This window comes from Peromyscus maniculatus, chromosome 12, assembly GCF_049852395.1.
Source record: "Peromyscus maniculatus bairdii isolate BWxNUB_F1_BW_parent chromosome 12, HU_Pman_BW_mat_3.1, whole genome shotgun sequence".
Classification (NCBI taxonomy): domain Eukaryota; kingdom Metazoa; phylum Chordata; class Mammalia; order Rodentia; family Cricetidae; genus Peromyscus; species Peromyscus maniculatus.
In genome coordinates, this window is record NC_134863.1 from 36,599,304 (window position 1) to 36,613,614 (window position 14,311).

General features: G+C 42.1%; 1 protein-coding gene and 1 long non-coding RNA gene across 23 annotated transcripts in view; one reads left to right on the forward strand and one right to left on the reverse strand.

Moving 5' to 3' along the window:
* The first annotated feature begins 37 nt into the window (after positions 1 to 37).
* On the forward strand, positions 38 to 10,818 carry LOC143268127 (uncharacterized). The gene is made up of 2 exons (XR_013043757.1): positions 38 to 468; positions 1,526 to 10,818. It is a non-coding gene; the product is annotated as an uncharacterized LOC143268127 (long non-coding RNA).
* Positions 1,844 to 14,311, reverse strand: part of Phldb2 (pleckstrin homology like domain family B member 2) — a 228,268-nt gene continuing 215,800 nt past the window's right edge. For all 22 annotated transcript variants that reach the window (XM_076548918.1, XM_076548914.1, XM_076548911.1 and 19 more), the window contains 5 exons: positions 11,769 to 11,859; positions 10,706 to 10,852; positions 8,432 to 8,651; positions 4,328 to 4,413; positions 1,844 to 3,545 (listed from right to left, as the gene is read on the reverse strand). In XM_076548918.1, coding sequence (XP_076405033.1) covers positions 3,405 to 3,545; positions 4,328 to 4,413; positions 8,432 to 8,651; positions 10,706 to 10,852; positions 11,769 to 11,859 — 685 coding nt within the window. In that variant the 3' untranslated portion in view covers positions 1,844 to 3,404. The remainder of the gene's footprint in view (positions 3,546 to 4,327; positions 4,414 to 8,431; positions 8,652 to 10,705; positions 10,853 to 11,768; positions 11,860 to 14,311) is intronic.

The window sequence follows — 14,311 nt, forward strand, 5'->3', positions numbered from 1 at the left end:
GGGATTCGCAGCCTGGCCCGAGACGCATGCGCAGGGCGGGGTCTGGCGTGGCACCTTCGCGGTTAGGTTGATCCGTCTCCCCCCCCCCCCCCCCCCCCGAGGGCGTTGGGCTGGTGACATTGGGGCGGCCTTGGCCGGCTTTTCCCACTGTAAGCTGCGGGAATCTCGGCGAGGAGCCAGCGTCACTTTGGACGTTCATAGGAGGGAAACCATGTTATCATCCGGAGGAGCCAAAGACCCGTGATAAAAACTGCCAGGCTTCTTGCAGTGCCAGTCCCCAAGGCTCCGTTTCAGCCGATGCGGGAAAGGTTTCCAGGAGGCGACCTTAATCTTAAATTCACATCACTGGAGTAGCATCAAGCATTCTTTGCTCGCCCCCCAAACAAACATTTTCCCACTCACCAGATTGCAAAAAAATCCAAACGAGCAGTCACAAGCAAAGACACTGGAAACACATATGGCTGCTAGGTTAGTGACAATCTGAAGTCTTTTGTCAGGCAATCTGGTCATGTTTATTACAATACGTATAATTTTCAGTACTCTTTGAAATACCGCTCCCCTTTTGACTATCTTAAATAAAAACAGCACAAGTTCATAAGGTCGTGTATTAACTATGACAATGCCATGTTTTTTAAAGATGAAAAACAAGCAGGTATTAATCAATGGCAATAGAAAAAATAATTGAACGAATTGTGTACTAGGATCTCTGGATTCTGACATCCTTCAAAGTAATTGGGGGCGGGGAGGGCTCAAGTATCAGTATATGCCTCATCTTGTGTATCCTGAAATTATTGTACTTAGTGCAATGCTTCAGGTAAAATCATGTTACTATTTGTCTTGGTTGGTTTTGTCAGCCTTGAGCATCTGGGAAGAGGGATTCTTAACTGACAAATGCTCACATCCATCAGATAGATTGACTGGTAGGCACAGTCTGTCAGAGCATTTTCTTAATTGCTGACTGATATAGGTGGGCCTAGCCCACTGTGGGCAATACCATTCCCTGGTAGGTGGGCCTGGACTGTATAAGAAAGGTAGCTGAATATGAGCCTGGAAGCAAGCTAGAAAGCAATATTCTTTGGTGGTCTCTGCTTCATGCCTCCGCTGTGTATTCCTGCCTTGGCATTCCTTAGTGGTGAACATTGACCTGTAAGCTAAATAAACTCTTCTCTCCCTTAAGTTGCCTTTGGTCATGCCACTTATCACAACGACAGAAGTAAACTTGGACATGATCCCTTTAGAGATTTGGGAGCAGTTATTGGTATCAGAGTTAAAAGCAAATCCTGGCATGTCCAAGCACTCTACCACTGAGCTAAATCCCCAACCCCTCAATCCATTCTTACCAGCAAAACAAATCAGGAACCTAAGTGGCTTTGTGGCACTGTCAAAATACTTTCCCTGACACTAACAAGCTTGAAGTAAAACTGTTTGTTTACTCTAAAGGCTGTTTGGGTCATCATTGTTCCGTTCCTTTCATCAGCATACAAATGTAAAGGGAGTTGTTTTTTTTTTTTTTTTTTTTTTTAAGGCAGCTTCTATGGACATCCAGAAGAAAGAGGTCCCCTAGTGAAACTTCAGAGCTTTCCTTCACGTTTGCATTATACCTTTTAGGGAAGTAATAACTAATCAATACAAAAAGGTAAGAATAGTATGTAAGTTTTTTTCAGCGTTTACCACATTTTATCAGTAATAGGAATGTGGCCAGAGATACTTCCAATTAGTTTATGAATTTCTAATCATAATGCCAGCACATATCAACCTTTATGTGGATTCTACCATTAACTTTTGCTGACTAACTCATCCTCTGTTATGTTAAAGATAGATGATTGCAAAGCGAGAGACAGAGTTTACTTTCAATTGTGAAATCAGGTCGGCACTTTAATCCAAACTCAATACATTTAACACACACATATCGAAAAGGTTCAGACATGCAAACTGGTTTGAACACCCTTACAGTCCTATGGAGAAAGTACAGTACAGACAAGTTGGATCTTTACATTAACCAACCAAATCTTAGCAATTGCATTTTAATGTTTTAGCTCACAAGAGCTGAAGGGGGAAGGCTGCAAAAATCACAGATGAAAAATGCCTCCTACAGTCATGATATTTGTCCCTTGTTGTTCAAGTAAAACCTTGCATCATCCAGTTGCACAATCTTATTATTGGTAACATGTATACAGGTATAAAAGTACACTGTAAGTCTAAAAACAAATTGTACCCAGTCAGGCCTGACAAAATTTCATGGACATTTCTAATCATTTCACGTATACGAGTAAGTCATGTCATTATTTTCTACTTCTATCCATTTGGCATGTTTTAGGAAAGAGTTCATACTTAAAAACACAAAATACAAAAGCTAAAATAAATGGCACTTGGAAAACAATTATAAAAGAGACTTGCCTGAAGTCATTTCATTCAACAAAATATTAGCTCTAAGAACAAGGCTATTTGTAAAGATATATGCAAAAAGATATAGCACGGAGAACATTAATTTGAATTTTGGTTGTCTTTTTTCAGTGAGACAGAGATGGTTTCATACTTATGCCATGTGAGGGTGCAGTTAACAGCTTTGCCCCATAAGCAAGAGGAACTAGGCAGTCTAAAGGAAAATCGTCCACTGGTTGCTTTTATTTTTAGCACCAGGAATGAACAAATCTTCAATGGAACAGGCTCTTCCCACTAAGTATTCTCCTTAATTAAAACTGCTGATGTTGCGGGTTTCTGTTGTCTGAGTTGGTCTTTTCACAAAACAAGGAGCTTTTTCAAAATTTTTCAAAAAGAATTTCAAAAATTCTTTTAAGAAAGTGGTTTAAAATATATGCACAGTAGCTTTTGGGGGCACTCTATAGAGTTGGCATCAAAATACCATTTTAAAGAGTATTTAGAGAGTAACACTGATTTAAGCAGGAGTCACACCATGTCTTTGGTTTGGGTGCAATATTTAAAAATTAAGGCGAAATGTCTAAAATCTGTTGCCTTCTAACGTATTTGTTTATTTTTATAAAATGCTACTTCCTGCAAAGAAGGCAGTTGATTACCTATGACAATGATTTGGGTTCTAAAGTAATCTCACATTTCTAAGTACATATTTACAGACATTGTGTAAACTGTTCAGTTTATTTAACCAACATCCACTGATAAAAAGTTTATGAGAAATGCGCATCTAAATGATGCTTTTATCAAAAAATAGTGTTTTTTATTTTTTATTTTTGTCAAAGGAGCTCCAGTTCTTTCACTAAGAGCCCTGCTTTCTTTTTTTATGGAAGGCTCCCCAGTATGAAAAGAGTTCTGAGTATACACAGCTAAAGGGATGGTCTGCTAGGCCTTTCCATCTGAGACTGGATATGGCTTCATTCTTGCAAGAGACTATTGCAGTGTGCCCCGCAGTGGACCATTGGTGAAGTTCATTACAACAGGAAGTGAGTATATCCTTCCGCACCAGTCACTATAACGTCCATCCAGATCCGCATGGCCTCTGGTGATGGCGCCACCATGTAATAGATTCTGTCGTGTGTCTTCACGCTAAAGGTGAGTAATGGGTTAGGACTCTGGAATTTCAAACAAGAAAAGAATGTCAAAGAAATATTTGGAAAGGTGAACATTAGCAAAGGCCTGTGAAGGTACTTCTGCTTTAAAAGACGACCTTGACCGAAATTTATAAAGCATTTTGTTCTCTACTACAACGTCCCCCTTCACCCCTTCCACTTCCTCAGGATGGGCCGTCTGGCCTTTCTATAAGAAATCTCGTGCAGGGCTCACTGATTCACTAACTAGTTGGTAAAGCATGGTACCTAGCTGACAGGAGATGTTCAGTGCATAACAGTGGTTATTCCTGGCCTTTAAAGGTCCTAACAAGTTACGATTCGCCTTCCTAACTACATAATAAGTAGGTCCTTCCAAAAATGCTTGCAGACTGGCTTGTCGGTACCTCCCAAGTTGTTGCATCCAGAACCTTTCCTTATTTCGTCATAATTTTTTCCCTAAAAAACAATCATTTACCCAATGTATTTTCAGTTTTAACTTACAGCTGTGTCCTGAACACATCTGTCCAAAGTGTGAGAACACCACCTCTAAAGCACTTAAAATCCTCAAATAACCTAACTTAATTACATATTCAATTGGCAGAAATCCTCCAGGCTTAGTTGCATATGCTTGTAACCCCAGCTAACTCAGGAGGCTGAGGCAGGAGGATTACAAGTTCAAAGCCAGTCAGGCAACATAGTGAGACCCTGTCTCAAAAACAGAAAAGAGGTTGAGGGTAAAGCAGTTGCCTGGAGTACAAAGGGCCCTAGGGAAAAAAGTTGCAGAAACTGAGGAAATTGATACTTACCTTATTAGCGTTCTTGAGGTGATCATAGTACACTTCTTCAATGGCTTGAAAGTATATCACGCCTTTTAATTTAGCCTCATGTTTGTCTGCAAAGATAGATGAGTGTTACGTACTTCAGTGCCATCGATGAACAGGAAAAACCTCAAGTTCAGGATTAATTATCCTAACTAAAATATTTACCTAACATTTAAATTGTCTAAGATTAATCCAGATCATCTAGGTGAGCCTACTAGGCTCCAATGGACAGCCCCAAACCCCTGGTCACACAGATGGCCCTCGTTAAAGTCAGTGGGTCACAAAACAGAAAGACATGGATGTGGGAAAGAGAAAAGGACAGATAGGGTGAGTATGGGAGTGATTGGAACACACCTTACACACGTATGAAACTGTCATAGAGCAAGCCTAATGTTTTATTTATTTTTAAGGGCATTTATTTACTAACTTACTTATTTACTCATTTATTTACTCATTCATTCATTCATTCATTCATTCATTTATTTATTTTGAGGCAGGGTCTCTCTACATAGTCCTGGATGTCTATTTATTTATTTATTTATTTATTTATTTATTTATTTATTTATTTGTTTGTTTATTTTGAGGCAGGGTCTCTCTACATAGCCCTGGATGTCTATTTATTTATTTATTTATTATTTATTTATTTGTTTGTTTTGAGGCAGGGTCTCTCTACATAGCCCTGGATGTCTATTTATTTATTTATTTATTTATTTATTTATTTTGAGGCAGGGTCTCTCTACATAGCCCTGGCTGTCCTAGAACTCACTAGACCAGGCTATCCTCAAACTCACAGGCCTGCCTCTCCCCGATGAGCCCTGAGATTAAAGAACAAAAAAAAAAATTTCGTCGGGAACAACAAGTCTATTGATCACCACCGCTGTGTGCCTACTCAGTGACCAGTTTCTGAGGATGTGTGTGTATGAGGAGAAGGGAAGCAACCATCAGGAGCTACAGGGGGAAGCGCGGGAGAGACGGCCCCTTTCGAGAGCGACTAGAAAAACAACACAGCTAAGGACGCAGAGACCCTCTCCCTCAGGGCCCCTTCAGAACCTTACTGCGTGGGATCTAGTCACGAGCCGCACCTGCCCTGGATCTGTGTTGGTTGACACACAGCTGGGGAAGGCCCGCCTGCATCTCAGTAAGAGACTGACTGGGTGACCAGCTAGCCACACAGTGGCATCACTGCTGCTGTGGAAACAAGTGCGGTACCCTGCACACATTCACGAGAAAATACCTTACGTGATGTGACGTGCGCAGACTGAATTATGCTGGACTCAAACTGTGGAAAAGCAATTAGGAGCATAACTCAGTTTTTGCTTTGCCTGACAATCCAAGGCCATAAGGTTTTAGCTCTAGCACAGTAAAACGTCAAATCGTATGCGTACGTGTGTGTGTGTGTGTGTGTGTGTGTGTGTGTGTGTGTGTGTGTGTTTTGTGTGTGTGTGTGCCCAATGTATAGAATGAGACATAAAACAATCTATTTTAGGCTTACCACTGGGAGGCTAGAACATGTGGCAGCAAAGAGACTTTGTATGTAGACTTCATTGAATTTTAGTATTTAATTAAATTCATAGAATTTCGTATTTAGCATTATTTAGTGAATGCCTCCCTTTTCCCACTAATAATATAGAGCTGGTTCGTAAACACTGGCCCAGAGCACAGACCTCTATCTTAAATTGCATTTAACTTAGTCTTTCCTAACATAACTGACCAGGGGCCATAGTTCTGTGTGTTTGTTTTTGCCCTTCCTTGAATAATATCGCTTTAATTAATAACATGCTCAGCAGATTCCAAACAGAGTCACAGTTGAGAGAGAAGGTCAGTGTATCTTTCGAACATTTCTTGGAAGAGATCCTGCAGTTCATTCAAGGGAATACAGTGACACCTTGTTTGCTTACAAGGTAAGATTAAAATCTGGAGACAAAAGTAGATGTCAGTGTTCCCAGCAGGCAGGAAACTGGGGAATGAAGTTTTGTGTTCAGGCCGTTTCATCTGGGAGAATGCAGTCTGAAAAACATGAACCTCACTACACTGGGAGCTGAGGGATTGGTGATGGATGTGGGTGAGATACTTCACTATCTCTCTCGGCAGCATTAACCCATCAATTTACAGACCTATATTTCCATGGCTGTTTTCTTTAGAAGGGCAAAGTCATGCGTAACAGGGGCCTAGTGTTCTTCAAAGCTTTCGGCATTCGTGTTTACAAGTATCCATGCATCAGGCCATTTACCTGGATGATAAGATAAGGGGGTGTGGTTTTCGTAGGGTCAAAGCTAGCCTGGGCTGCATCGTGTTGAGTGGCTGGGAATTGATCTATGCCTATGTTTGGAAAAGGGATGGGGGGAGGGCCATAGAGAGCACACATAGCTGATGATTGACAGCTGTGAACAGGGCCAAATTGGCAGCATCCCCAAGCCCGTTCCACTGCTCAGTCACTGCCAATGTGAATGCAAAAGAGCCGGAGGAGTCTATTTCTTACTGATTTGGGTTTTGAATATGCTAAAAACTTGATATTTAAAATAAAATTGAAAAGTCAGCCACCAAAAGTTTCAGTTTAGAAAGAGAGAGGCCCAGCATGGGTTAGAGGACGGGAGGGAGGTTTGAAGAAGCTGGTAGGGTCCCTGAACCACATACCTGATTGACAGACACAAAACTGAAATCACAGACCAGAGAAACATGGAGTAAGGAAGATGCTCTCTCTTCGAAGGCCTTCTAATCTTTTCTGTTGGAGCATTCTGAGTGAGACTGTCTATAAATACTAGCTTGCTCGACATTTGTGTCTATGTGTTGTATGGATGGATGCTAGGCTGGATTTCTTATGAACCAGGTGGCTTTTCTATTGCACTGAGGTTGCTACTGTGGACCTTTACGAAACTCCACATAAGAAGGCCCTTAAGAGGGCCAAGCCATTTGCTCTAACCAGCAACTTCAGAGCTGATTGGAGCCCCCCACTCCCCAAGAGCCATTCACTGAAAGGTGTGGGTCTCAGACTGTTTCTCTGCCCCAGGCCTGGGGCTCCTTGGGTAGTATTTCCTTTTATCCATTGGTTCTGCCTTCTCATCCCACCCTCAGTGCAAATGTGATTCTGACCATGCTCTCCTAAGTGCTCTCATGGTGACCCTAAAACATGGGAACTGGGGTGATACCACCCCTTCTTAGCAGCTGAAGAGACTTGGACTATGCTAATGCCTATCATGGGCATGTTTCACATTTGATGCGCATGTAAATAAGACGCTAACTCATGTCTTTATTTTGTTGTCTGGAGACAGGGTCTCGAGCTATGTAGCCCAGGCTGGCCTCAGATTGACCATTCTTCTGTTTTCACCCCTTGAGTGATGAGATTGCTATCGTGTATGACTGCACCTCACCCCAGTCTTTTTAGTAATTGTTCTAGTTACACTGTGTTTTCATGAGACTCGGTAGAGTATGTTCCCACAGTTCAGCATTTAAGACTCCCAAACTGCTTTTAACACTTAACGAATGCTTTCTTACTCCTTAGTTTACTGATGAGCTGTACTATACACTCTGTGCTTGAAAGGTCAGAGTACCTTACAGACCACATCTCAACAACCGGCAACTGGGGCTGCTTGCTTATGTGTAATCTGAAAAGGACACATGGCAAAAAAATAAATACAGATTCATGGGATGTTCTGGCCTTGTGGTTTAAAGGCCAATAATTGAATGTAAAAATACATTCCATTTAATATGTACTTGGGCTATAGTTTACTTCAGAAATAGGCTAGATCAATTCAGAATTTTAAAGTCATGATTTCTATTTGTAAAAATGAAATTCATAACATATTCAGCATATAAATATGACTATAAAATAATGCATGCCTATCAAGCTATCAAACTATCATTACCATTAATTATTTTGCATATCAACCTTTCTCTTTCTTTTTCTGTTACTTTTCTTTTTTTTTTGAGATAGGGTCTCACCATGTTGCCTAGGTTAGTCTCATACTCATAGGTTCAAATGACCCTATTACCTCACCCTCACACATTTTCTAGGTTCAGATAATGAATTTCAGTTTCCTTTTATTTTTAATAGACTCGAACGTATCACTTCAAATTTGTTTTATCACTCACCTGCGTAATAAGAAAATGTCCGCTTATTCCGATCAAAAACAAACCAACGTTTTTTCCACGTTTTAATTTTTCCACCCATTTTGATGAGGTAGCCCCGGCAGGTCTTCTCTGTGATTGACACATGGAAACAGGTGTCAATATTGTGGCCCGCCGTCTCCACGTGACTCCTCAAATCGAAGTCTTCCTTCCGGACGGGCAGATAGCGAGTCAGAGGACGAGCCTGAAAAGGAGCAAAGCCCATTTGTCTACAGATAACTGTCTCCGTTCAGATGGCATCTGTTAGATGCAAGAAGGCAGTGTAGAACTGAAGCCTTAAAATGCCAAGCAGTTTACAAGAACTCATGATAAGGAAGGCACTTGTCATCTGGAGACTAAAAAACAGACATTTAAGTAGGGTGCTACCTAGAGAAGGAGCAGCTAGAGGCAGGCCTGATGATTCCCCTCCCTGAGAAGGGTAGAAGAGAGAAGAAAAGCCCTCACAAATATAACATCAAAGAAGTCAGCCTGGAGGCCGTGTAAGGAATGTGACGGGCTGCCATCATCCAGTGGCTCCTTCTCCCTCCACAAGACAAACAACAGTGTTCCCAAGGTAATCTACCCACAGCCTGATGGAACAGACACTGTTTGGTAGGGATAACCCCCAGAAGGTCCCCCAGAGTTAAAACTGTCAGCTGATCTATTTAAAGAAGAGGTATATGCTCTGAAAAGAGACGATAAAATAACTGAGGGGTAGAATCAATGCTGGACCTGATGTGGGCAGCTGTACAGGAGCAGAGGCCCGAGGGATGTGCATAGATGTCTTATTTCACTAATGATGAGGGTCAAGGTTCATTCACATCATCCAGGAAGCACACAGATCACCATGGATGCTGCTTCTAAATACTCTCTCTTTAAAATTCTGCTAAATAATTCCATGCTTTTGCCCTGGGGAAATGATCTAATCATAGAGTTGGAAGAAAAGCTTATAATCAAGATTAAAATAGAATTCTGCCCTTTGCTTAGGCTTCAGATGTTAAACAGGCATGGATGACCACCGCCAGTCAGAGTTTAGCAGAGCATAATCCAACAAAAGGATCTATTTCGGTTTCCATTTCTTTCTCAGGATTTTACCTTTATGTAAGGCAGCTGCTGCAGGCTTACCAAAGCCCGAGCACATGTAAGTCTTAAAGACAGTGGCCAGTCACTGAAAGACCAATGGTCAGCAATTGAGAGGATTAGGGCATGATGCCTTTGAGTCTGCTAGATGAGTGACCAACTTTAATGAAACTGATGGGAGCTTTAGATGATGTAGTATTGTTAAAATCTTCATCCTCAGAAGATACACATAATGTAGGCAGCTATGGTGGAAAGTACAGGGAATTCAAATCTATGGGGACCAAGAAAGAAATGTAAACCAAATGGATGTTTCCTCCTAATTTTGGTTGAGTTTGTTAATGGAAGGAACAGGTATTATAAATTGGTGTAGGAAAGGGGACATATGTGGTTAGAAAAGGAGAAAAAAAAAGGGGAAAAATACTACCACCACACCAAGAAACTGGGCTGGTACGATTTACATTTATCCTGTTTTGGATAGTTTGCTTCTAGAGATTGCCTGATAGAATCTTTCCTCTCCTCCATCAGTTTTTATATATACACCCCCCCACACACACATATATATTCTAAGCTATCACCTATTTACACACATTTTTTTAAACATTTTAATTTGATTTTCTAACTAATTGAGTGTGTATGTGTGTGTGTGCATGTATGTGCATGCGCACGCGCACACATGTGTGTAAATGTGCACTTGAGTACAGTACCAGAAGAGTCCATTGGGCATTGGGCCCCGTGGAGCTGGTGTTGTAGGCATAGGCAGTTTGTGAGCTAACAGACATGAGTGCCAGCTGGGAGCAGAACTCCAGTACTCTGGAAGAGAGACAAGTGCTCTTAACCTCTGGGCCATCTCTCTGGCCCCCTGTGTGTGTTTTTATTGACCACTTCAATGGCACTTTTCAAAGCTAGACAAGACTTATTCTCCTTTTAAATGTATCCAGAGAATAGATATAAGGCTCTCTTTCTCTCTCCAGCATGAGTAGAATATGTGAATCACACGTGAGTGGAGCATCAAGTGTCAGTTGCTTGGTAGTTCCCTAGAAGTTCTAAAATGAACACAGCCTGCACACTAACCTACGTCTTAACCATTCTGTCAAGCACTAGGCATTTGGTCAGAATTAATGTCTTCTACAAAATGACCACCAGGGGGCATCCTACACCTATGCATCCACATTGACGGACCTGTGCCCTTTGCTTCTCCCTGATTTTTACTTCTTTTTCTATTAACTTCTGCCTCTGGCTGGTTTCTTCTTGCAGTCGTTTTTCCAGAATTTCCCGGCGTCGTTTTTCTTCTTCCAGAGCTCGTTTCTTGGCTTCCATCTCCCGTTCCTAATTATCATCATACAGAACAATAAGTATTTAAAAACCATGACATTCACACTTGAAGGGACCAATTAATAAATACCCCAGCTCCAATTATCATTAGGCAAGTCTCATGTTGTATGCTAGTTTCTTCAATACCTAACCTGGACTAACACAAACCATGATCACTGTCTGCATAGCTCCCTAAGCCATCTTATGGCATTAAGTAATCATCCAACAATTAAATATAAGTCTTCACTGAAAATCTGGCTGTGGCTATAAGCAGGCATTTGGTTCTTCCTTGTAAACTGTCATGTACTACTGGCCATGCAGCACAGGCTTTTCTCTGGGAGACTCTCCCGGGTGAAGGCCACAGGTCCCTCCAATTCCTGTTCCTGCTCTGTAGCTTCCTGGCTGGAGGTCACGGAGGAAGCTTTGTGGGAAGCGGAAAAGGAAAGGAGGTGCCCTCAGGACAGGATGCAAAGGCGTTGGGGGTGGGGGGGATTCCTAAGGAAGTTCTTCTGATTCTGGCCTGAAATAAAGTCACAATAACATGGGGGTTTGGGATTTCACAACCACGAGGTCAGCATGAGGTGGGAAAGACAGGAGAACACGGAAAGAGATGTCAACTTTCCCTATTCCCTCAAGAAAACATCCACGCGGCCATCAAGGGGGAAACGCAGTGGAAAGTATCCATTATCCATTTCGGTCTGGGTAAAACTCAGGCACACGCCTGAAGTTTCGGGGCGTAAAAAAAGTGCAGTAAAGGGCCCTGGGAGCCACCTCTCTAGCACCAGTTCCTTCGGGTGCTAGAAGGAAAGGGGGCTGAGTGGCTACCCAAGGTCACTGTGCTCAGGAAGGGCCCGGAAGGAAGGCTGCTGGTAAGTGCAGGGTTCCTGTCCCATGCCCATCACAGACTCCCTGCAGGAGCCCACCGCCTTACCCTGGATTCAAGTAGCCGGGTCTTCTCAGCCTGGGCCTGTTTCAGAAGTCTCTCCATCTCTTCTATTCTGGCAATGTTGGATGTGCTGGCACTGATGAGAATAAAAAAATCTTTTCAGAATTATTTGCCGAGGGGGTGGAGCCGGGGAGGGGGATTGTGATCAAAATACATCATATGCACATGTGGAATTCTCAAAGAATTAATAAAAATATATTTTAAAAATCCACATTTGTTCATCCCGATAAGTCTCTCTGACACACGCACACTAAAGTTACATATCACAATCAAATTACTCACATGCACACATACACACACACACACACACACACACACACACACACACACACACACACACACAGAGTCAGGTTACATGTCAGGTTACAATGAAAACATATACAATTTGAAGGATGTTTATTACTCATGAGTCATTGATCTTAAGGGTCCAATCAATTCATGTCTGAAAATCAAAGCAGAGATTGACTAATCTCAGTGTAGGAGTCCAGAAAGGGCACGCAAAACAAGGCCAGTGTAAGCCCGTCAGAAGCAAAGACGCAAAGCTAAGTTTTAAAAAGCAGACACCCAAAATTCAGCCTTGAAGTCTAAGAGTGACATCCACGTGAGCCTCCCCATCAGTTACCAACTCTCAAATCACCGTACCAACTAGACTATCATCACGTCCCGTGTGAATGACGCCTAGCGTCTGAAGTCACTTGCTGTGCCTTTGTATGTGGGGGCATTTTACTTTTTAAAGGACACCACTGCCAAGGTGACTTGCACTGGTGCACTGAGTAAGCGCTGGTCACTTTTGTTCAAAGCCCCCCCTGTCATATTAATGGGGAAAATGCACAAAGGGATACAAAAGCTACAAAAGAAACGCATGCTTGGAAACGACATCACCCCAACAAGTGAAGGGAAAAAAAAAACCAAGAGAGTGGGAGCTGCAAGAACATCCAGGGGGTCTAGGTCAGAGGTCGTGTATCCAGATGTTTCATTCAGGGAGAGCCTTGCTGTGTCTCCTGCATGGTGAGCTGTGCTCACTCAAGCACCTACCTTGTTCTAGGTCCACTTGAGAATGGACAGGCTGTTTTGTTTGTGTCCTCATAGCACAAAGTCCAGCCCAAGAGGCACACTCGTTGACAATGTATAAGAATGTGTGCAAAGGGGAACACACAGAGCCCTTCGGGTTATTATGGAGTACATCATATAAAGCATGACGTACACCATATTTGTATATGGGCACTTGTGGGGGTGGTACACGTGTGTGCACATGTGTGTAGAGGCCAGAGGTGGCATTCTTCATGAGCCCTCTGCTTACTTTTGTGAGACAGAATCTCTCACAAACCTAGACCTTCCCAACTAGACTGGCTGGCCATTTAAAATTCAAGGGATCTGGCTCTGCCTCCCCTTACTGGGATGGCAAGCCTATACCACCATGCCTAACATCTGTCTGTCTGCCTGCTTGACTGCCTATATCTATCTATCTATCTATCTATCTATCTATCTATCTATCTATCTATCTATCTATCTATCATCTACCTATCTATCTATCTATCTATCTATCTATCTATCTATCTATCTATCTATCTATCTATCTATCCTGGTTATAAGGATCAAACTCAGATCCTAACATTGTGTGGCAAGTACTTAAGGGACTGAGTCATCTACCCAGGCTTGTATCAACTGCTGAGTCAGGGTCTCACTACGTAGCCCAGGCTGGCATACAACTCATCATCTTCCTACCCTGACTTTTAAAAGCTGGAATTTACAGGTATGAGACATCACATCCAGCCTCAACTATTTTTGATAAAATCAAACCTAAGATGCCTCCCATCTAAGACTAGGAGAGCTTCTGAAGAGATGAAGGACCTCAGTAATGCAGAGCACATAGCTTATCTTCTCAAAACTGCCAGTTCCACTAGGAACAGATATGGATTATGGACTATCTAAGGGACACTGGAATCTTACAGACCTAAAAACTGAGTGCAGTGTGTGTTGGGGCCACTTTTATCCATCTATTTTTCCATGAGAAACAGAATACAATGACTTGTTTCTTTACTTTCTTTCTCTCTCTCTCTCTCTTTTCCTCCTTCCTTCCTTCTCTTTCTTTGTTTCTTTCTTCCTTTCTTTTTTGCTATTTTTTTTCCATTAGCTGTTGGGCAAGAGGCAAAAGTGTAAGTTATAGATGGAAAGGGAACAAACTTCACTGACCCAGCTGAGAAAGCTGAGGATATTATATGCTGCAGGCCATACAAGAGAATACAAATACATGCATATTCCATGCTGCTGTCCAGGATCACACTTGTATGGCCATGTCTCGAATAAGTCACGGGTCTTCAAAATCCCCCAATTAAAAAAATTAGGACTGGGGCTATAGCCAAATGGTAGAGCACTTGCCTAGGGTACAGGAAGCTGTGGGTTCCATTCTCAGCAACACACAGACACACACACACACACACACACACACACACACACACACACATGCACACAATTAGAGGTTTAAAAACCAAATTAAAATGTTAAAAACCATGTGTATGTATAAATAA